A 23,661-nucleotide genomic window follows, 5' to 3' on the forward strand; every position below is an offset into this window, starting at 1 on the left:
CGTTGTGTAGCACCGTCGACTGATTGCTGATCACCGCGCGCGCAAGCTGTAGAATGCGTGCTGTGGCACAGTCACGCATAAGTTACAAATACATACGCATAAGTTACAAATACAACAATGGCTGCGGCATGACTGATTTGATGTGCAGACTGCAAACGGTGCCTTTCAAGCGTGCCCTCGACAACTGCTATTAATAGCTACTCGACCGAGTATTTTGGGCCTCACTAAGCTAATGATGTTTGATAATTGTTCTCTTATTCACATTACTTGCCTGGGCCAGGTAATCAAAATAAACAATGCCACCACATGAATGTGTGTTTGCATGCAAGCTGCCAACAGTGGCTGTCATTTTCGCGTTGATTGCTGTCATTTCACCAACAGTGGCGACGGCTTGACTGCGCTTTGACGTGCAGACTGCTAATGGTGCCTTTCAAGCGTGCCCGCGACTACTGCTATTAATAGTTACCCGAATGAGTATTTTGGGCCTCACTAAGCTAATGATGTTTGATAATTGTTCTCTTATCCGTATTACTTGCCTGAGCCATATAACCAAAATAAAGAATGCAATCACATGAATGTGCTTTTGCATGCAAACTGCTAAATGTGGCGGTCAATTTCGCGTTGACTGATGCCATTTCACCTACAATGGCTACGACATGGCTGCGCTTTGAAGTGCAGAGACTGAAGGTGCCTTTCAAGCGTGCCCCGACGACTGTTATTTCATCACAGGGCCCGTCATGCTCGTAGGTGGCTGCCCTATAGAGTATTTTGGTCCTTCTGGCATTGTCATTATTCATATTAACGGGCTGGAAAAAACAGTAGGGGCAGCACAACTGCACGCAAAGCGCAATGTGCTTTGGCGTGCAGGCTACTAAGGGTAGCTGTTAATTTCACGTTGACTACTGCTTTTTCGTGTGAAGCCGGACAGTGGCTGCCCGAATGAGCATTTTGGGCCCTACATAGTTATTCAGGGTTAATAACAGTATTTGAATTGAGATTTTCCAGCATTTCAGCACGTTTCCATGCCAATACTTATATTGAGCACGATCTGTGTAGGACGTTGCTTTTTCAGAATTGGGCTTCTATTAAAAGAAATATGTCACCTAATGAAGTACTTATTTATTTGAGAGGTCACGGGAGAATGCTCGGTTGCTGTGCTTGACGCACAGTACACCGCTTCAGTGATGGGAGATCCATTGTTGCGTGTGCCGAGGTATGTGTGGCCAGCTGGAGGTCTGGACCCCACTTCACGCAGAGTCAGAGACGAGGAGAGCTTTCTCGGCGAAGAATTCTTTATACAATGTTTACATGTTGTCGTCGTTATCAGGAGAGAGACCAACAGAGCAGCTTCGGAGCATGCGCAGAAGGATCGCAGACATGCGCGCCGCTCGCCGACCCGCGGGTCGTCTGCATTCCGTTCGCGCCTTTTTCTTTGCAGCCTCATCCGTTTCGCTCCATCACGGCATCGCGGCTACTACGAACCATGGCTAGGATTTTATCTGCGCGACAGAAACTTTCTCTCGCGTTATTAGTGCGCCGTCTGCGGCGAAAGCGCAGGCGCTCGATGTATGTGCGAGAGATTTTCGCTGAGCGGAAAAGCACAGGCGAGTACCACCAGCTTGTGCAAGAAGTACGACAAAAGGACCCAGAGTACCATCTCAAGTACTTCAAGTAAATAGACTTCGCATAAAGGGTGCGTTTTATTCTTGGGTAGATTTTATCTTCTTGTGAAGTGTGTGAGCAGATGTTTTTATTTCTTTAAAAATGCACGAAGGAAAGTGAAACCTTGTATTATGCTTTGTAGGGCCGAATGCTTTCACACTCCGTGACGCTGCTTGGGCAACAATTTTTAAAATATGGCTTTACTGTATGTAACCTGTCGCAATGGGACTAGGTGTTGCTTTGAACATGCTTAGTGCACGCTTGAAAACCGTTATGTCCAACGACTTCCCGCACAGGATGACCAAGGCCTCTTTTGATAAACTCCTGAGCCTTGTCCACGACCGCATCCTCCATCCGTCGAACCACAAGAACCCAATCAGCCCAGGAGAAAGGCTGGCAGTCACGCTGCGGTACATATTGTGACTTTTAGTTATGTTCCGTAGCCTATTTACCGATATCCACTTGTTTTTATCTGTCACAGCGCTCTACCTAAGAGGTTACCGTCTGTTTCTCGCTGTGAATTGTATTTCCTATTTTTCCCCATGAAAGTGAGCACATAACCTCCGGATAAGGTTTAGAAAATTTTCATTCTTTCGATCGATCTAGTCTTTATGCAGCGCAATAGCAGGGAAAACGATTGTGTGTCGTTTAACCACTTCTCGCGCTGGTCTTTCCAAACGCACATTTCTTTCCACATGCATGCCGCGCATTTCAGTCAACGTCCCCGTGAAATAACAGCACGTCACAAATGACTGAATGCTTGAACGTAGCTGAAGACAGCTGTGGTGACCCCCCCCCCTCCCCTCTAGCTTGACTCTATATTAACAGTTCTTTTCAACTGAGTGGCACTTTACGTACGTGTTACCCGAGTCCCAAGAATTCTGTTTCTGGAAACGAACAGCAATGTTGCATTATAATTAAATATTTCTGTTTCTACCTTTCACAGGTTTCTGGCAACTGGCGGTTCTATGATCGACATTGCTATGAGCTACCGCATGCATGTAAGCACGGTCTCCGGCATTCTAAAAGAGACCCTGCCTGCCATTTGGGACTGCCTTTCCCCACTTGTGCTGCGAGAGCTGACCTAAGAATGGGAGCTCATCAGAGAGGGGTTCGACAAGAAATGGGACTTTCCCAATGCTGTCGGGTGCATAGATGGCAAACACTTCGCAATTACGTGCCCTGACGAGAGTGGTTCGGAGTATTATAATTACAGGGGGTTTTATTCATTACTGATGCTGGCAGTTGCCGACGCGAACTACCGCTTTATACTGGTAGATATTGGTGCCAAGGGCCGACTCTCTGACGGCTCTTTCTTTCAAAAAAGCCCGATCAGAAAGAGCTTTGAAGACAACACACTTAACTTGCCTTCGGGTTACAACGGGTGGCCATTGTGCATCGTCGGAGACGCAGCATTTCCGCTGCGGCCTTACTTAATGCGCCCTTACCCCGGCAGACAACTGAATGACACGAAACGAGTGTTTAACTATAGGCTCTCAAGGGCACGCCGTTGCGTTGAGAACGCGTTTGGAATTTTGGTTTCCCGGTGGCGCTGCTTCCTGGGAACTGTTAGTGGTCACGTGGAGTTGCTAACGAACATGGTTAGTGCGGCGGTGTGCCTACATAATTTTCTGCTGTTCGACAATGCCTATTGCCCTAATGATTATGCTGATAGGGTCAGTGGCGACAGAGTGCAAGAAGGCGGTTGGAGGCAGAGTATAGCGTACATAAACCAGCAGAGTACTGGCAATGGCAGCCGCTCAGCTTCAGATGCCATGAGAATTCGAGACGCCATTGCAGAGTACTTCATGTCCCCAAGGGGTTCTTTGCCATGGCAACTGAGGGTAGTCAGGCGATGCTAATGCACAGCATGAAGTTGTTGCCAATAAACTGCGTTCTTTTCCATGCAAAGCAAGCAAAAATCGCACATCAGCTCAAAATGTGAAACTTCATTTATCAATCTCGTGATCGGTCAGTTCAGGAGTTATACATGGTTTGCACCAGTGACATATAACACGCGTGTTGCGACGGTTCTTGTAACATTTGTGTTCCTGCTTCTAGTACAGGCATACCACATAACGTTGTGTGCTTGTTTCATGTACCATGTTATTGAACTGTTTTCGTATATAACGTTTAGTTTGAACACATCAAGGTGTGTAGGATTATATTGCGGAAGGCATTTGACATATAAATCAACATGTGCTCTGTGAGTAAACATATGGTGGAATTTCAGCACGGGGCCTATTTTCCTTTTTGTTTGCCATCAATAGAAGTCTCAAAGCACGAGATCACTTGCAAGAGTATAAAGATGTGCTATTTGGTCTCGGTGATTCGAAAGCATTTTCCAGCGTAAGATTAGACAGTGTGTAGGAAACAAACACAAGCAGGACAAACACAGGACTCGGCTTTCTGCTGCGTGTGTCCCTTTCCTATGTGCTGTCTAATTCTGCGCTGAAAAAAAAAAAATGCTTTCAAGTTACCAGGGTATCACACACACCTTGCATTGCGAAGAAATGAAGCGGTGAAAGAGGCAGGAGACTACTAACTACATTGAAACTTGCAATACTTGCAGTGAAACAAGTCAACAGTCAAACAACAAATATATCACAGTTATGCAGCTGACTAAAACAATAGAAACATGAACACAATGATATCAGGAAACTGCACTGCATGGCAGGAAATGAAAAAAAAAAAGAAGGAACTGCAATGTCCTTCAGGTTACCAAAAGAAACAAAGCGCATTGCACCTTGCATTGCGAAGAAATGAAGCGGTGAAAGAGGCAGGAGACTACTAACTACATTGAAACTTGCAATACTCACAGTGAAACAGGTCAACAGTCAAACAACAAATATATCACAGCTGTGCACCTGACTAAAACAATACGAACATGAACACAATGATATCAGGAAACTGCACTGCATGGCAGAAAATGCAAAAAAAAAGGAACTGCAGTGTTATTCAGGTTATCAAAAGAAACAAAGCGCAAATAATGTATTTGCTGTCACCTACGCTTCAAAAAGTATACCTTAATATTCTGCCTCATACTGGTCAAATTCTGCTAAGGGCTCACTCACACCGGCGACTGACAGTGGTCGCGCGACCAAGTTGGTCGCAAAGCGACCAGTCGCAAATGGTCGCCTTTCTTGAAAAGCGACCATTTTGGGCCAGTCGCTCTCTGCGCGATTTTTCAGTCGCGCGACCGTGGTCGCAAAACTGATAAATCAATCAGCGGCGCACCGGAAGTGATCTTTCGTGTGTCTACATCCGGCCTCCTCCGGCGTCGCGTTCAAATTCCGCGTAGATTCCGAGAGTTCTCGCTGAGAACGATAATCTCCGGGATTGCGACTTGCGGGTCGCGCTCAGCCGGGCTTGCCGGTGTGAACATCAGTCGCCTTCGGTCGCTTTTTGATTGCGAGTCGCAAATGGTCGCGCGACCTCCTCAAGTCGCCGGTGTGAATGAGCCCTAAGAGTTCCATTATTTTAACCTTAAAGCGAGAGGCAATTCTCGTTGGCATCCTGTCAAGGCTCATGGCAATAGACTGCCCGAAAGCCTCGTTTTCTGTGGCGTGTTTGCCGAGCTGTGAAAAGAGCTGCTCCTCGAAGTAGTCGCAACTCCTTCCTTTCTTTGACCGTTTTGATGGTGGCTCGCTCACTGTGAAGTCTTCCTGACTGGCAGGTTGACCAGGACTAGCTGCTGCAGGCTCCGAGTCATCAGCATTGGCGATGAGCGATGGTGCTGACGAGTTGCCTTGTATTGCGTTAAATATTTCTTCTGCTGTTGTGCCGCTGTCATCACCTCTTGGCACGGCACCTGAGCCCACGTTGCAGGTAGTCCTGAAAAAAACAGGTCCGACTAGTTAGTTCAGTTTTCTCATTTCCTTTTTTTATTTTACTGCAAAAATAGTGTCAATGTCTGTCGAGTGGAACAGCGTTACACACAGAGATGAAGACGAAAGTAAGACAAACACATGAGATCTAACTACAACTGATGTATGCAATTCAGGTTGAATTCAGGGCCCACGCAATTGTCTTGCCTTCGTTTTCGTGCCTGTGGGTAGCGCTATTTCAATACGCAGAATGCTGAACGAACTGTCCCAATTGTCCACGTTAGTACCAGTTTCACAAAGCGAAAATGCTGGTGTTGTGAAACTTCGGTGAGTAAAGCCTTCCAGAAGCAGGAGCCACCACCCCGACCGATATCCTGACCCTTTGCAACCCTCGACCCACCCTCAGCGCTAACAGCAAAGCCGCAAGACGAACAACCAAGCAACCAAAAGCCAATGCACATTTCATGTTAGCCCAAAACGAAGTCTACGCCAGTTCCAAGAATGCAGCTGAGCCGAACTCATGAAACCAAACATGCAAAAATACACAACACCAAAGCACAATCGGAAGCATGAGGATTCACAGAATTTTCGCACCATATGTCGGACCGTCCGGCAAGTTTATTTGATGGCATGTTCGGCATTACTCTATCTTTTGAAAGCTGGCAAAACGTTCATCTCATTTTACTGCGGATTCGGTCCCCTCATCTGAGTGCCGCATAAAAGCTGTGAAACCTTCCGAAATGACGAGCAATTGCTGACAGACTTCTCCAGGGTCTTCTCCCGAAGCCATGCTGTTAAACGCGATACAGCGCAGCAGTTCATAGGCAGTTACGTGAAACAAAAGAAAAAGAAAAAAAACGGATTCTAAATCCTCCAGCACGGACGGCGAAAGTCACGGTACAAAAACATAAGTTAACGAAGGAGGCTCAGTGCACAACGTGTGCGTGAGCGTAGCACCCAATTCATGCCGTACAACGAACACGCTTCATGCGCGTACCTCCCACGTATCTCAAGCAGCGAAAGCAAACATTCCAAAACAAAGAGAAAACAACTCACTTTCTGGGACGACCACAGTTCTTGTAGAAGCTCATTGCATCGGCAAACTCCCACGTCTGCCTCGCGACGTAGGCGCTGCCGCTCCTCGTTGCGAGCTCGATTGCTTTGAGTTCGCGGGTAAAGCGATCTCGGTGCTTCTTCCACAACTCGTGGCATTCTTCAACTACAAACGGAAAGGAGGGACAAAAAATATCGATCAAACAGTACGGTGCATGCAGCAAGTGGCATGCTCCGGCCGAGAAACGTGCAAATGAAGCCGAGCACAACTCACCTGTAGAGAGACCGCTGCTCTGCCGTATCTGTTCCCACGCGTTCTTTTTGCGCTGTTGGTCCCTGAAATCGAGTCGCTTAGTGTCGTACACACAGGGGTGTTGTTTTATGGCTTCGATAAATCTCTCCACCACGCTATCCGATGCAAGTTCAACGTTTGAGCCGCTGGCGCCACTCATGTTGTTCGCACAGGCATCCGCCATTTTCCTTCGCGCGATGCATTGTGGGTCGACGCGGTCGGCGGCGGCGGCGCGCGAATGGAGCAGGAGCAAATCTGCGCCGGGCACGTCGGGGCGCGCTTGCAGCCCCCGGTTACGTCGGCGCAGTTTTCGCCAACGTAACGTAGCGAGTGCGAGCGCGCGCGCGCGCGCGCGTTACGTCGGACTATATTTACGCCTTTAGTGATCTTCTCGACCGTCGGTATCTCGTTGCGGCGAAAGAAATCGTGCACACGACCTCGGCGCGCACAACGTGTCATACTTCGTGCTGCGTCTTCTTTTCTCCGCATTTCGTGGACGCTTTCGCGAGGGCGTCGACAGTTGGCCACCCGAAATGCGCGAAGCTTTGACCTCCCTCCTCACCTTGAACACTGTGCTTTCGCCGACACCGAGCATCTTGAGTTTGTAATGGTTCCATTAAATGCATTGTTTTATATAAGTACTTGTTCAATTGCAAATGATTCATTTGAAGCTCGGAACAGGAGTATTAAATGTGCCGTGTACTTGTAAACAAGCGCAAAAGCCATGCAGAGCTGCTCTTTCTACTTTTGTCACTTGCAATGAAGCTAAAGAGCAGACGACAGGCAGCGTTGTGGAAGGCACGGGGTTATTTTTCTGTCGCAATCCGGCATGTGCTGTAGCACATGAGACCTCTTCTAAACCAGTCATCAAAATACAAAAGTCTTTATTTATACCGAGAATTGCGCGTTTCTGAAGCACGATTTTTTGAGCGGGATTATTTTAGTCGCGGGGGCAATCGGACGTCGCGTTCAGTCATCTGGGCGGGGCCTTCCCTTTCTTCTAAAGTTGTGTCCGACTATAAGTATTTTGGAGAAATGTGCTTCTAATGTGACATCAGTACTGGCTGATTCACAGACTGGTATAAAGAGAGGTCGCATAGCGATCATATCAAGTCATACATTTTGACAAGAGCGATTCAAATTGTGCACCAGCAGCAGGAACTTTGGTGGCAATGTTCTATGCAGCAAAGTCATATGTTGGCATGTAGCAAACAATGACATACATTCGATAAATAATATAACTTGGTTTAACATTATATTGTAGTGTCTCCCTTAAACAATTCATTCAGGAAGAATCCTACAAGACTAGTTTCATTAATTATTAAAGGAGTGCTTTTCCCTATGTGTATAACATGGTATAAAGCTGCTTCTGTCAATTCGACTAGCAGTAGCCGTTTCTGCGATTTGCATCTTTCAAGTGCGAAAAAAAAAAGTGATCACGGAATAAAGCCACGCAAGGAATACAATGCCCTAAGACATCTGCAAACAACGTAATGGAGAGGACGTTATTTTTTTAACATTTCATGTGCCAAATTTGTCTTCGATAACTGCGCCTTGGACCACATGAAAGCTGTAAAATTGCAACCATGTAATCAGCTCTTTCAATCGTGCAGAACTAAGAACATCTATGCTAAGCAATATGAGGCTGCATTATATCAGGCTTTCCTTTTCATATGACAACCTCCTCGGGCAAACTCTGCGACAACACGGTAGTACCAGAAATGCTGAACTGAAGGAAAAAAAGGATGCAGCATGGACAAAATGAGGCTCTTTTCTATGCTCTCTTTGGCACAGACTGCACACTTTTCTGCTATAATGCTATTTTGGAACAGGATGACACAGAGACCTGGTCTTTGCGCTGTTGTTCCTCCTTTGCCACTATCCTTTGCTCAATATAGAATATTTTCTAACAATGCATGCTGCTATAGCATTACCACTGTTAAGGTCATTGTCACGCTGTCATCCCCCAAGCTCTTATGCCTACACATTAAACTTTTAGCAGTGCCACAGCTAAAATGTTAAAGTACTTGCATGGCCTTCCCCACATACATCTTTCAGCTGTGGGAACTTACACACAAGCTCCCTTGCAGCAACTGCATATAGATGGCCTGGGTAGCTGAACATATTGGAAAAAAATGGCAAACATTGTCACAGTAGCAATACACTGAGTGAGAATAATAAAGGCAAGTGGGTTCAAATGAAAGTGGACAAAAAAAGTTCTGGCAGAACCAACCACACAATCAATGTCTATATTAACGTGATTAGCGTTGAAGAAATGCATGATTGACGTTACATTGACTGCCTTTAAGCTGACCTAAATGGATGGATATAAGTAACTGATTGAAGGCATTAAAATGTGGCTGTCTGTGCCACTGGCAGTGTGAGGTGGGCAAATCCTTATTTTATTTCTAATCCCTTGCCTAATTTAAGAACTGTTTCTGGTAATCCACTCAATTGTTCTGGCCACATCTAAAGGCAGCTCCTTCCTGTAAAATCAGTTTTACATGTTTTTGTTGGTCTATCCGCTAGCTGCTACTAAGGTGTGCTTACTTTCAAAAGAACTTTTCCACAGAAGTGCTCCACAGACAAAGCACTGTTATAAGCGTGTGCCAAAGCATTATTTAAAACACATGAATGAGCTCCCCTTTGATGTGCCCTCTTTATATATTGTCCCGTGGTAGTGACTGTGAAGAAAGCAGCCAAACTGAGAAAGAGGAAACTAGCGTTTTATTGGGTGAACTTGTGCCCTGAAAACATGGTACACTCAAAGAACGGCGACAGCGGCGAACACAGTCGGCGATCGTGGAAAATCTGATCGGCGGGTCAAGCGCGTCGGCTTTTATACATCAGTCGTCGAATGTTCCAGACTAATCGCTGGGACCCGCGCGCCTTCCACAATGTTCTACATTATTCACGTCGCGCACACATGCAATCAGATTACGCAAGATTCGGTCACAGACAGTGGATGGAACCATCGATAACATTCCAGAAACTTCCCGCACATGCAAGCGCGTCCTGCGATGTGCGATAACATTTGTTAGGCGGCGAAACGTGTCGCCCGATGAAGACAAGTACACGTGTCAATATGCCGTGCTAAGCAAAAATAACTGTTTGACTTAAATATTTACTTTTATACATTTGTGATATCTTCTCGATAATGCATACATGCCATCTGCAACCACAGTAGTATGACACGGCAGATTTGCCGCGCGCCTCTCGTTCCCTCTCAAATCAATGAGTTACCAATTACCAATCAATTACATTATTTTTTAAAGTTGAATTCCCTTAAGAGAAAGCTTTATCTCGGGCCCAACGATGATGCCGCCTATTCAAATACATGTAAAACACAAACGCTTTTCTGAGGTTACCCCTAGACCGATTTTAATGACACTTGTTGCACTTGAGAGAGAAAGTTCAATTCTAGTGACTATTGGAGGCAGAATTTTGGTTTAGAGGCAGAGTTCTTTTACACAAATTTTCAAAATTTAAGTTTGAAAAAATAGAAGCACGAAGTACACAAATTCGTAGCACTGTGCCACGAACAGATATCGCGCAGTTCTGTATAAACTGCACGCATTAGATCGTCTAAAGCGGACAAATTTGATATGTCAATTTATATCCCAAGTGAATTTGATACATTGTTTTCGAGGGCTTTTCAAAACTCCACTAAATATTAGTCGTTTTTTTTTAAAGCCATGTGTAATATACAAATTTTGTCCGCTTTAGATGTATTAGATGCAATTTACAGAACTGTGATTCATTTTTCATTGCTGAGTGACAGAGTTGTAAACATGATAGTTTCGTTTTCTGGTAATTTACGATATTTAGCAATCTTTATTAACAAATTGACGACATAAATAAAGAAGAATTCGCAACAGACAGTCACTGGATTTTAACGTTCTCTTTTAACTGCGACAAACCTCATCAAATTTGGAGCATTGGTTGCCGAGAAAGACTATTTCCCATTTCCCGTGTATTTATATAGGAGCCGCCGAGCTAAAGCTTCCTCTTAAGGACAAACCTCGAATTTCCAGAAATCTGCCTTTTCCGTGATTGCAAGGCGCCTGCGCGAAGCCCTTTGCACGCGATGGCGTACGTCGAACGGAGGACATGGGACAAAAAGAACCGAATGCGCTCGAAATGGTGGAGAGAACAAAACACCTGTGGTTAAATTGGCAAGACATGCACATATATCCCCCATGATTTCATAGCATTCGACTGCACCGCCCGTTTTTATCTCATATATGATCGCACGTACAGCCTTGCAATTTTATATTAATATAGCACGGGCGGCGACAGCACGGCGCGTCAGCGGCCTTATAGCAATGCGGGGCACTCCTGAAGCGACAGGGCAGCAGGGTACCTTCCAGTTGCCTCGCACACCACGCATATTGTCGCCGATCCCGCGCTGCTACGAGGGCGCTGACACCACGCGTACGTAGTCGTGGACGGCGTGGCGCGAACGATGATTTCAGGTCGCATTTTTTTTTCCCCTCCAAAACGGCGGAGCGCGAGCGCTCACAAAAAGGCTAATTAAATTGGTGCTCGAACCTTGTACCAAAAAGCGTTGCGCACATGTCCGTTTTTAGGTGGCACGTACCGCAGCCAGATCTGATTGCGTCGCCGCAAGTGCACATCGATATTAAACCGTGAGAAAACTCCGAAGTTCAATATCACAAATCTAGCGCTATACAACCGATTCTCACAACGGAAGTATATACTAGCAATGAAAACGAGCTTATAGAGGCCCACAGGCGCTGTGCTCACTTTCCCGCCTTTTTGTTGAAAGGTAGCTCCCTTTCCGTACGTTATCAAATCGCATTGCAATGAACGAACAAGGGCAATGCGAAGCACTGCTCAAATCTCACACCTTCTGTGGGGCTGAGTTGGGGGCGATTAGGGTAATTTCCAGGGCGATAAGCGGGAACAAGCACGAAAAAGCCACAGCGGTAGAACGAGTGCACGAACGAGGCGGGAAACAAAACGCACGCCGCCGCAAGTCCGAATGCGCCTACGAAGTAACACAGTGCAAGAGCACATACATACAAATACGCACATACAAATACACGCTTAAATCAATATGAACTGTACATTTATTGACGACTTGTGTAAAATAGTGCTATAGTTTAACGATTGCTGCCGTTTTCGCGCGTGTGAAATTTTTCTGGGCGCCTGTGTGTGCCACGTCTTCCTTTCGTCCTTGTCTTTTCACGCGCTATAAGCCTCACGATGTCGTACCAACAAGCCCAAATCACTGCATTACAGCATATCATTTCTGATTGCCTCCTTTGACAAACTATTTTTTAACGCAGTATGGCAGTGGCAGCGGTCGATGCGTACGTAGCGCGGAAAAATGTGCGAATTTCAAACGTCGCTGTACGTGTGCCCACGCATGTATAGCTTGATCGTATGGATAAAAAAAAAAATGAAGCATTCGGTATTGCAACCGGCGCGAACTAAATTAATGGCCGGAAAAGTACAGAACTGTGGCTGTTTGGGCTTGTTAGTACAACTTCATGACAAATCGAAGCGCAAAACGTGCAGCCGGTCTGTCACTTTCTTTTTTTCTCTCTTTATTTTACATTTCTACGTGTTTTTGCGCAACTAATTCTCGTGGAAAGTACAGCAGCGCAGATTGTGCTTGGTGGCTAAGCAGATTCCCAGGACATTGGCCAGCACTCATGTCTATGTTAAAGAAAAGTGCTTGGCCTCCATGGTAATACATGCACAGCATATCGCAGATATCAGCCAAGCCTGTTTCCCTGAATTTGGTAAGGGCTTACAATTTAGGGAAACACATTCGCCGCTTTTTCCGCCATCTTGCCCATATTTAAAATGGAGGCCATGCCCTTTTCAATCACACAGCCAGGGCACTGGCCAATTGCAATGGAAGCCGATGCGAATCCAGGATGTGTCCAATCAGCAGCCATCGGCCGCTGCTGGTAGGGATCAAGCCATCCGCCTCTGTCGCGAGCTCCCTCAATGTTGTAAAGGTTGACCGTTCTGCGAAGTCTTGTAACTGCTGGTGTATTTGGTGGAAAACCGGCTGGACCTTTTCCTCTTCTGGTACGGTTTCGCCGATGCGGTCGTAGTATGCCGATACCACGTAAATGAACTCCTTCAGGTTCTCCTCTGGGTGCTGGGTGCGTTGTTGAAGCTCTTCCTTCAGGCGGCGCTTCGAATCGATTGAAGCGAACTCCGCGCGGAACGTTTGTATGGACTTTTCACACGTGATGAAAACGCCGACAAAGCGCCGCCACAGCTTAGCGTTGCCCTCCAAGGCGGCCGGCACCACGTTACTAATTATGGCAGAGTCAATACCAGACATGACGCAATAAGTTCTCTAATTAAACGTTCGAGGAACACCTCCGGCGACTGTAGGTCGTTGAATCCCGAGAATTTCGGTGGCTCTGTTGTCACGTATGGCGTGCATGTCACAGCAGGCGGCTGCGACACAGCCACCGGCATCCGTTGGCCTACCGGCGAGGTAATCACGGTGGCGGTCATCAGTCGTTGCCGCAGCAGGCAGGCGACCTGTTCCCGCTGGAAGGGTGAACCGTCTGTCTGGTTGACGAGGTACTGCACTACTTCCTCCGGAACATTCACGCTATCCTTTTCCAATCCTGAACGAGCCCCCACTTGTCAGGAAGGAAGCGTGCACACCACGTCTCGAACAAGTACAACCCTTTATTCCCTAGCTTCGGCCTCCCCAGAACTCCGTATTCATGATGATGGTGTCACTCTGTCCTGTGGCGCCATCTCTTGGCTCCGTATTGGTGATGTCGCTCTGTCCGGTGGCGCCATCTGTCGCCCTTGCGGTGGTTGCCTCCGCGACACAGTCCTTACAACCCTAGGGACCCGTGAACTATGTAAACATTCCCGTACGCAATGCCAAGCTCCCGGGAAACATCCTTGAGGTGCACATGCCGATCAGCTTTCACCGTTGCACCCAAGAGGGAAAAGTCGTCAGTCAGCGAACCACGCGGCCGCCCCGAACGCCCATTGTCATGCAAGTCTTCGCGGCCATTTGTGCACGCATGGTGCAGTTGGTATCCGCTCGCATGCGGACACCACCTTACACTTATCAAAGCGAGACGCCTTTCCCCATACGTGGGCTGCATTTTCCTGTGGATTTCGATTGGCGTTCATCCCTTTCCCTATAGAAAGCGAATTTCACTTCGTTGCTTGTACGCCGTGGACGTGTGAAGCAGAACCGCCATCTTCTACAACTGACAGCAGCACCGTGCCGCGAAGCTACTGGCAGTAAGGCCGGGCCTGTCCATGAAAGATCCACCGCCGTGAATGGATACGGTGACTTCGCATTTACAGCCGTAAATTGGCTAATCGTGAATTCCAATGGCAGATTCCGAGCGCTGCCGGTAGTAGTTTTAGTGCTACTTACGGAGCAAGTCCTTGTCAATTGGGAGATTGAGAGTGCCTCCCGTACCTTTTTTGTGGGATTGGGAGCAGGTTCTCCGCTAGATCCACTCCACGAAACAGCGCTGTCTACTCCGCAAATTTTAGGGAGTCGACCGAAGGCGCTTAATGTGAGGCCACCCACAGCCAACTTACCGCTATGGCGCGCGCGCCCGTGAACGCGAATCCCAGAATCTCGAAAGAAATGTGTGGTGCTTCGCATCGTGAAGTTGCGATTTTACTCCTTGCGGATAGCGATGCTTTATCTAGCTCAAGTTCCGAATTGACCAGCGGGTGCTCAAGCGACGAAGAAGCTCCGGAAGCTAGTGTATTCACGCAAGTATTCCCAGTATTCATATGAAGAGGTAACAACGGCTTCTTTTTGGAAGTTCGCATTTTAATAGCCTTTACTTGATGAGATACAGTTCCGAAGGCACTTCAGGCTGTGTCGATGTGTTGCCACCGAACTGATCACGGGCTTTGCTGCGTCTCCGATGTTTCCGACACACAATCACGGCGGACGGGAGACGCAGACTTGTATGCGGTGTGAGTTCTATTAGAGCGCGCAGAAGTCTAAAAAAGGAACATGAAACCAAACTTTTCAAAACAACGCTCATGCGAGGTCAAGCCGAAAATGACAAATAACGCGATGAATGCTGGGCGCTTTCAGAGGCGGATGTACGCAAGCACCCCCTGCCAGTTGCTCTTGCGGGAGTGCTTGTGTTTCAATCGCATTCTGTTGCCCTCCGCCGTAGCGGAGTCCTCCGCCGCAGAGTTCGTCGGTCACTCCGAATCTGCCACTGGAATTCAGTATAAAGAGATACTGGCACAGACTTTCGGATTCACCCTCATGTATGCTTACAATTTTTTAGAATGCTTGAGCAGACTGGAAATCACTGAACGAAATGAAATCACATGAATCCAGAGTGCGAACTAGAAACGAAACAAATTCGAAAGGTCTTTATTGCTTTCAGAACAAAAATGTGTGAATGCAGTTCTACCTACAGCACCAAAAAAAAAAAAAAACCGAGGGAATTCTTTTAATTCTGTTACTGCCATCACGGCTAAACAAGATGGCTCGCAGTCGTCTTGATGAAGTGTTTTCTCCTTAGAACGTGCAGCCGAGCAAATCCATCGCAGCACGTATTCACCACCTTCTCACAAATATAAGAACACTGCACATAATAGTTCCCCTATTGAAAATATGCCCGATGCTGGGCATAACGGAATCCATCATCCATCATAATGGTGGATTATGGTAGTGGGTATGCTGGGTGTTGGGCATGGTGGGTGACGCGTGGCATGCTGGGTGCCGGGTGGCGTGCTGGGTGACTGATGGGCACAGCCGGTCAAGAGCAAGGTGTGCAATGGATTGAATGAGCAGCAATTGCACTTGAAAAGCTTATGATGGGCTATATTCATGCAGTCTTGAGTCTTGCGAAGTGTGCAGCCTTTATCTACATGTGACTAAGTATGCTGCTACGCGTTCATATGCCGTATGGAATGAATATGTATACTGTTCTAATATGTGATGAATATCTTTATTGTGCATCTGGCAGGGCCTCCGGTCTTTTCTGTGGGCGAACTCTTTTTCCTTGTCGGCCAGCTTCTGTGAAAAAGCTGCGCAGGTGTTTACGGACACCTGCGATACGGTGATCCGCAGGTGGTGCTGCTGGCCCCGATGGATGTGTAGCATACTTCTCCAGGCAGTCTAAAAAAAGAGTGCAATAAATATAGAACTAAGTTAATTTTGTTACAATTTGTAGCAATAAGTGAATGAAGGAAATCTGCTACAATCACTTCAAGCAAGATTCAGCGAAAAGTTTCAGATATTAAAATGCAGTACGATTTATTTCGGATGAACATGCTACCTGGCATGCATGCCAAAGTAGCTTTAGTTGCAGTGAGAACACATACACATGCATCACATTGTTTTGTTGAGTAATATGGGATTCTCGTCGAGTTGGCTTGGCTTGAATGCAAAGCTTAGTCACATGGAGCCGCACTAGAAGCCTCATGGGGCGGATTTTTGGCTTCCAATTTCATATAATTTGTCTGCTCTTCGACCACCAGAATTCCTGTAGAATTTGGTGAGCCATGACTCGGCGACACTGTCTCTAATGCATGCAAGAAAGCTGCAAGGGACGAGCTGCATGGTTTGTCCACTCTGTAATCTGTTAACGTTACCTGCTGCTCATGCCCTGTATTAAGTGCAGTAGTGAAGGCGGACTGTAACATTAACATCAGCCATGAAGGCATAAAAAAGTTACATAATAACCATTGTCATATGGCTGGTTTGCAAGCTCTGTTTAGCTACAAAAGACAGCAACCAATACTTTAGTGTTCCACTATTAAACACCATATATTTAGCTTTTTAGGTAAGCTAAACTGCAATACATCTTCAATGTAAAGAAGCCTAAGGAAGCATCTTAAGACAAAAAAAGCCATCTGTTATGCTGGTTTGTTCATAATAAACGTATTTTTGCAGCAAAGGAAATTTGCGGCAGACTGTTTAAACAGCTGGTGCCAGTAGAAGAGCTATCGGCACTTAAATTCATAAAACAATCGAAGCTGTGCAGAAAGAAAAAGGCCAGTTACAGCCACACTATACAGTCGTCCATTCTACTCCAGGCTGGCAGCAAATGCTGGAACTCTGCATGATGCCCACCACCTTGCTTTTTTTTGGAACCGACAATAGGCATGAACATTTATAGGTGGATTTGGCAGGACAATTAAGCTCAAATATCCATGTCATCGTGTCTGCCATGGAATTTCTACGTTTAGTTTGGTATTCGCACCAACGACACTGAGAAAACCAATACCGTTAAACCCACGTTAATCGTGTTCTAAAAGATTAGCGCACCATTACGAGCTGCGGCAACATTACAAGCGCCGTCGGCCGTCATTACGACGGTCAGCGAGCTGGGCCTGCCGTCACGTTCGGCCGTATTTCGATGGGGGCGAAATACAAGAACGTGCATTGGGTGCACGTTAACGAACCTAAAGTAGTCGAAATTAATCCGGCGTCGCCCAATACCGGCGCCGAATATGGGAGGAGCCTACTGTACGGTGCCTACTGCTGTTTGCAAACATGATGTATCTATAGTAACATTAAACTTACATCTAAAATCGCTTTTGTGACTGTTTCCGCAATTCACTTGGTCGCTCACTTCAGGTGGCTGTTTTATGGGGGTGCATCCGTAAATCTATGATTATCCTACATCTTGAGTGCTTTTCTCTAAATGCGGATGACATTGGTTCTTGCAGAAATTCTCTTGGATGCCAGACCAGCGAACTTTGTGCTTTTCCTTGCAGCAAATCAAGTACACCATAAAACACATGGGAAGCAGTAGTGCAGTGCACGTTGAACAGGGCGCCATGAGCAGCAAATATGTATTGGGGCATATTTCAGCTTCATCAGGACTGCATGTACGTGTGTCGAAAACATTTCCGCGATGATCTCGGCACATCTATTTCCACACAGTTACGTATGAATCTGTACTACCCCGTAAAGATGTAGTGTGGATTCCAGGCCATACTGCGATGCCGGGCAATGAAGGAGTAAACCAACTCGCCCGAGAAATTCTCTTCCGGGCTCCCAGCATCGCAGGGCCTAACCACACTAACCAACTTACGGCGGCCCCCACTCTAAAGCCCAACCTATTAACTAAGCGCGTTTTCCCACGCCTAGCCCTTGAACTCGCACGCCATCAAGGAACATGCATGCGACAAGCACAAACACACTGCTCACCCCTGCGCGACTTCACCTCTTGCATAACCTTACCTCCGATGACCGATGGCTATGCATCCATTATGGACGGCATTCTATGGTCGGGCGCACACGAACGACCGCTCCCCCCCCCCCCTCCTGGAAACCCGACTTCCACATCATCCGAGGTGACTGACTACAGCCGCCAGTCACCACGACCAGTGCTACATGGCTGCATACGTCGAGGAAGTACTTCGCTCGTAACCATCTGAGGAGTGCCCTGAAAGCAACTTTACACGGCCGCACCACGTCAGGCCAAGCCCAAAGTGGAGTGGCAAAGGGGCACTGGAGTAAAGCCCACTTGCTATCCTCACCCCCAATCAACCATATGGGGAAAAATATTTATCACTGGATTCCTCTGAAGAAACCATTAATCAAATGTTTGTGTCTCACGGCCTTGTATTGTAGAGTTTGCGGGGGTTGGAAGATATCTGTAAATTTAGCAGTGTCGCTGTCTGGATCAAAATTGCTTTCAGTACACAGCTCTGCGTTGTCGTCAGTTATCTCTTGCATGCTCGTTTGCATCGCAGAAGCAGTCGACCAGTACTACGTTCTGGTGCTGCATGCTGACGACTGAGCAGCAGTCATGTCTGGCATTCTTTAGTTAGATTTGTGGCACTGGTTTGGAATGTCCATTGAGAGTTGCTTGACATCCGTGCTTTGCAAAACAGCTGGGATTTCTAGGCCTTCGACTCTCAAAAAGGACAGAAGTCTGTTGAAAATTACTACCGTATTTACTCGATTCTAAGCACCCCATTTTTTTCATGATCGCTATGCCCAAAGTGAGGGGGGTGCTTAGATTCGAAAAATCTAGAATGACCCCCCCCTCCCTCTTTTCGCTGCGACATCACGACGAGATGGGTGCGAGAAATAACATTTTATTTTGCAAACATTCAAAAGAAAAATCGGTGTAGACAGTGAAACCAGCGCTCGTGTAGGATGCTCAATCACTATCACTGCCACTCGAGTTAGTCGCACCGCTTGAACCCCTGCTCTCGGTATCCCACAGCAGGTCGTCTTCTGTTCCGTCGAAGTTGTTTGTGATCGAGCACTTCTTAAATGATTTGACCACAACGTCCACTTCGACCCTCTTCCACGCGTCCGAAATCCACTTTGCTATGGTTGATGGGGACGCTTTTTGCAGCTTTCCCGTCGGCGTCTTCTTCCGGTCAGGGTTTCTCACCCACTCTTCGTACTCCTGTCGGAGATTGGCTTTGAAGGGCTTGTTGACTGAAATGTCGAGGAGTTGCAGCACTGGCGTCATGCCACCCGGAATCCCAACCACGTCGCTATTGATGTTCCGAAGCTTTGTCTTTACCTCCGGGGTCAGATGGCCGCGAAACGCGACCAACAGAAGCATCGACCGCGTGCCTGCAGGTCCGCCGAGCAATGATTCCAGAGTGAGCAAGCGCGTTTGACGGCCTTGGCTACGCGCTCTTCCTAACAAATAGGGGGATGCTTAGATTTGCATGCAAACTTTTTTTCCTAACTGTTTCGCGAAAATAGAGTGGGGGTTCTTAGAATCGCGAAAATACGGTATTGTTCTTTCTCCTTCCTGCGTTGTTTGCTGAGGATCCTTAATGGATGTGCCCCGGTGAGCGTAGAATGGATTGTCAATGTCGACGACTTGCTTTGAACAGAAATCGAAAAGAATATGTCCCGAGGCATTACCCTCTGCAGCACGGTAGCAACATTGTACTATAAATGTCAGGTTTCCTACTCAATGCCTCGAAACTGCAGATGTCTGCTGACAGTGTGTCGTAGAAATGGTGAAGGCGCAATACGTCTTCCAAAGAACGCACCTGCTTGATGTCCAGTTGTTTCCTTAAAAGTTGCTGCACGAGGAGCTCGTTGCCGAATCACTTCATGGGCTGTGTGGCCTATCGTTGAGCTTTTATCATTGAGACGTCGGTGACAGAAGAGCAAACGCAGCTACAGTGTCCTCCGTCAAGGACAACCTAAGGTAATGGAATTCGTCGATCAGCGATAATTACGTTGGATTAACCACTTGGTGGAACACTTTCCAAAATTGCTGCCAGTCGTCATGCCATCCGGTGAACTTTACAAGATCTAATCTAGGCATTTTACGTTCATCTTAAGCTGTGACGAAGTTTAGCTGGCTTTGACATTGTCCGCTAATTCGGTACTCTTTTAAGTGAGTGCGACAAATCACCTGCCGCTGCAGGTGAGTGAATGAGGCACTCCCCATCGTTATCTTGGGGCTCATATGTCTGCAGAAACTAACTAGCTTTCTTTCTACCTGTTACATGCAGTGGCTTAATTTCGTTTTTGATGGCACTTGGCATTGTTTGCCAGTTTGTCAGTCAGGCGTACAGAACCATCACTTTGGACACTTCTAGGTATCCTTGACAATTTTCGTTTTCTTTGATGAACCGCGTTACTTGCGCACATAGAACCTTCTGTTTCTTGATGAGACGTTCCATGTCCTGAAGCAGTTCCTGAAACTCTTCACAGTCGATGCCGAGGCATGGAATCGATGTTGCACGGTGCGAAGTCTAAGCAGGATAATAAAACAGGGTTCTTATGACTGTAATAATGAACTGATTCAATGCCTCAGTGTCTCGATGGACAAAGGTCCGCAACTACTGCCTGGAAGCGCGTCTTTTTCACTCGTCGACGCCCCCTGTCTCTTGTCCCTCAAGGTCGTCGGGAATATGGCAGGCCCATAGACGACCGTTCCGGGTGTCTTTCTGCTTTCGTGAAAACCATACTGTAATACTTCATTCGTCCGTCGTATCCAGGCAGCCCAAGGCTTCATGATCGCCTTGGACTTTGCTGTAGTGTTTTGCCCAGGCACGTCACGCATAGTTCCATGCCTGGTCGTATGGCTTCACTTCTTTGAACACTTCATGCACATCATGAAGATCCGCATGTGTCAGACTCCCCTAAAGAAATCCACCAGTCTCGTACTTACGAATACTTAAAATCTGACTGGCGACGCGTTGAGAAGCTCCTAGAAGCAAGGCAAGCTCATGGGACTACCATCGATTCTATCGTGGATTTCTGAACTTTTCAAAAGAATAAAGTAAGGAAGTAAAAAATAATGGCAATGTCCAGTGTTCACATGAATGAGGTTGTTATGATCACGGAGTAAGATTTTAGGTCAGCTCACTCTGGCACGCGTTTGCTGTGTTTTCTTAGCGAAGCAGCTAGCCACTCACCCTCAGCGGGTGCAGTATGCCGCCTTGCTCTCTACCTCTGTTGCCCGCCCTCTCCACAACAGGCCTTCTCTTGTGTATCATTTGCAGTAGCTGCTCCATACAGAAGGCTTTCCTAATAAATGAAGAGCAAGGTTTTGTGCATTGTCTGCTAAAGAATAGTTCTGATATGATAAAATGACAGAAGGCAGCTAATATGTGCTGTGCCCGACTAAAAAATGACTTGGTTGACCTTTTAAGCTTTCGCTATATCGTAATTTCCACGGGTCAATTACCCCCACAAAGTCTGCCCCAAGAAATCGCATCAGCTTCCTACTTTTATTGCTGACACGACTGCGACGGGCTCAGCACCATCGGCACCGCATGCTTTATCAAAGATGTGCTTTAATACCTCTGTCACACAAGCACGCAAAAACTCTTTTACCTAAGCGGTCCTTTACCGAGTTGAAAGACCTCTAATTAAAAGGAGTTGCGCTGCAGACACACGGCGCGGGCGATCTCCTTTTATCGTTTCCTTCCGAACACGCTATGGAAAGCATGGCGCTAGATTCTGAAACAAAACCAGTTAGAATAAACCAACGTATTTCAATATAGAAATTAGAAACGTACTATAATATGCTTGTTTTAGTGAATTTAGATACAGTTTATTCGAAAAGGTTAAATTAAAGAAGATTTAATAAGGTAGCTTCAAGAGTCTTCGCAGAAGTAGCAAATTTTACATGTTCGTCTAGCAACCTTGGGCCACTGTTTACATCGGAGTCAACATGGAGGTCGAGAATATGGGGGACTGCACGGACACGAAGGAAAAAGTCGAAATAGCATGCATTTTGGCAAGGATTCTTGCTGCAGAGAGCGAAGCAGACGCCGCAAAGGCAGTCAAAGACCGTATTAAGCGGCAGTTGCTACTCAACGGGTGTACATTTTATGCCTTGGCGCTTCCCACGAGAGTCTGCAACCGATCGACGTGGGCTTTCATCCGCCACGAAAAGTGGTTCGAGGAGACTGTGCCTCACCTCGGTGGCCACAACTTCAAGCAGTCGTTTCGAGTGAACCCCTCAACGTTCCGGTTTCTCGTGGAAAGTCTGCGCCATGTGCTCGAAAAACAAGTTACCAACATGCGTGACCCGATCACTGCGGAAAAGCGTGTCGCCATTGGCCTCTACAAATTGTGCTCTTCTGCCGAAGATAGAACTGTGGCAAACCTCTTCGGCGTTGGGCGCTCATCCGTCAACGTCATTTACAGAGAGTTTTGCGCAGCTGTTGTCTCTGTGCTCGAAAGTGACTGGATCAGAATGATTACTGAAGAGGAAATGCCTAGGCACATCCAAGAGTTCGAAGCCGTGTGCGATTTCCCTCAAGCTGTCGGTGCCCTTGATGGCTGCCATTTCCCTATTTCGCCTCCAAAGAAGTACGCCACCGACTACTACAACTACAAGGGTTGGTAAGTGGCCACGATTTAACTTATTTCATGTAAGTGTTCTGTTTGGGCCCATTTTTATAGTAGTAAAAAAAAGTAACTGACTGACCCATATTTTATTGCTAAGTAAAATGTTATTCAATTTTACCAGCAGCTCTTAAGAAAACGCGTAATTTGGTTCGCAGTCTTGCAGTGTTTAGCAGCGACAATTTTAATGCGACGACGAAAAGAGTTCTCCGCAGGACTGCAACTCCTATACGATGTAGAGTACGCTAACAGCGACCGGTTGTGGCATTATGTGAAATAATGTAATCCGAGCTGCACTCACAGCTATTAATAAAAGCAAACTGTAAAATCGCATCACAGTAACTAAAGGCAGTGAACTCAGCAGTGCCATGCTGCACTAACCTTTATTCACTTTGCACTTTGTTTTTTCTTGCAGGCACAGTATTATCCTACTAGCATTGGTCGACCACAAGTATCGATTCAGATACTGCAATGTCGGTGCCCCAGGACGCTGCCACGACGCACATGTGTTTGGTGTTTCACGGCTGTCGAAGATTGTCAACAGTCCCCTTTTCAAAGCACCTGTTGCCGCAGTGGGTACCACAGCAGTCCCACCGATAATATTATGCGATCAAGCATTTCCACTAACCCCAAACCTCATGAAGCCATTTGGACACCGAACTGTCATCAGTGAAGCTGAAAGGAATTTCAACTGTCATTTATCTGGAGCAAGGAGGATAGTTGAAAACGCATTCGGAAGGCTAAAGGCCCGGTTCCGTTTCATTGCGAAAAGAATGGAGTGTTCTGTTGGCAATGCCCGTTTGGCTATACGAGCATGCTGCGTGCTCAATAACATTTGCGAGCACTTCAACGACAGTGTCCACCCACAGTGGTTAAGTGAGGTGCAGCAGTCCAATGCTACATTTCCACAGCCATCACGCAGAACAGAAGCTGAAATTGGAAATGCATCCGCCATCAGGACAGCACTTGTGGAATATTACAAGCGAAGGAACTGAACGCAAGAGTCCCAAGAATCAGCA

The 23,661-nt window shown here is 46.8% G+C and overlaps 2 protein-coding genes and 1 pseudogene across 3 annotated transcripts in view; all 3 read left to right on the forward strand.

The window, feature by feature from the left end:
• The window catches only part of LOC129386498 (uncharacterized), a 188,249-nt gene that overhangs the window by 150,533 nt on the left and 14,055 nt on the right, over positions 1-23,661 (forward strand). The window lies entirely within an intron of this gene.
• Positions 1,343-4,515, forward strand: LOC140217144 (uncharacterized; annotated as a pseudogene).
• LOC140217379 (uncharacterized) lies at positions 21,302-23,637 on the forward strand. Its single transcript, XM_072287950.1, has 2 exons — positions 21,302-22,639; positions 23,058-23,637. Exons 1-2 carry the CDS (start codon positions 21,963-21,965, stop codon positions 23,635-23,637), a joined length of 1,257 nt encoding a protein of 418 aa, XP_072144051.1. The 5' UTR covers positions 21,302-21,962.

The sequence above is a fragment of the Dermacentor andersoni genome, chromosome 4 (genome assembly GCF_023375885.2).
Source record: "Dermacentor andersoni chromosome 4, qqDerAnde1_hic_scaffold, whole genome shotgun sequence".
NCBI lineage: Eukaryota > Metazoa > Arthropoda > Arachnida > Ixodida > Ixodidae > Dermacentor > Dermacentor andersoni.

Excerpts from the sequence above, each read along its gene's own strand:
- LOC140217379 (XM_072287950.1), top strand. The coding sequence starts at position 21,963 with ATGGAGGTCGAGAATATGGGGGACTGCACGGACACGAAGGAAAAAGTC. Across the intron at positions 22,640-23,057 it reads TACTACAACTACAAGGGTTG|GCACAGTATTATCCTACTAG; the intron begins GTAAGTGGCCAC and ends TTTTTCTTGCAG.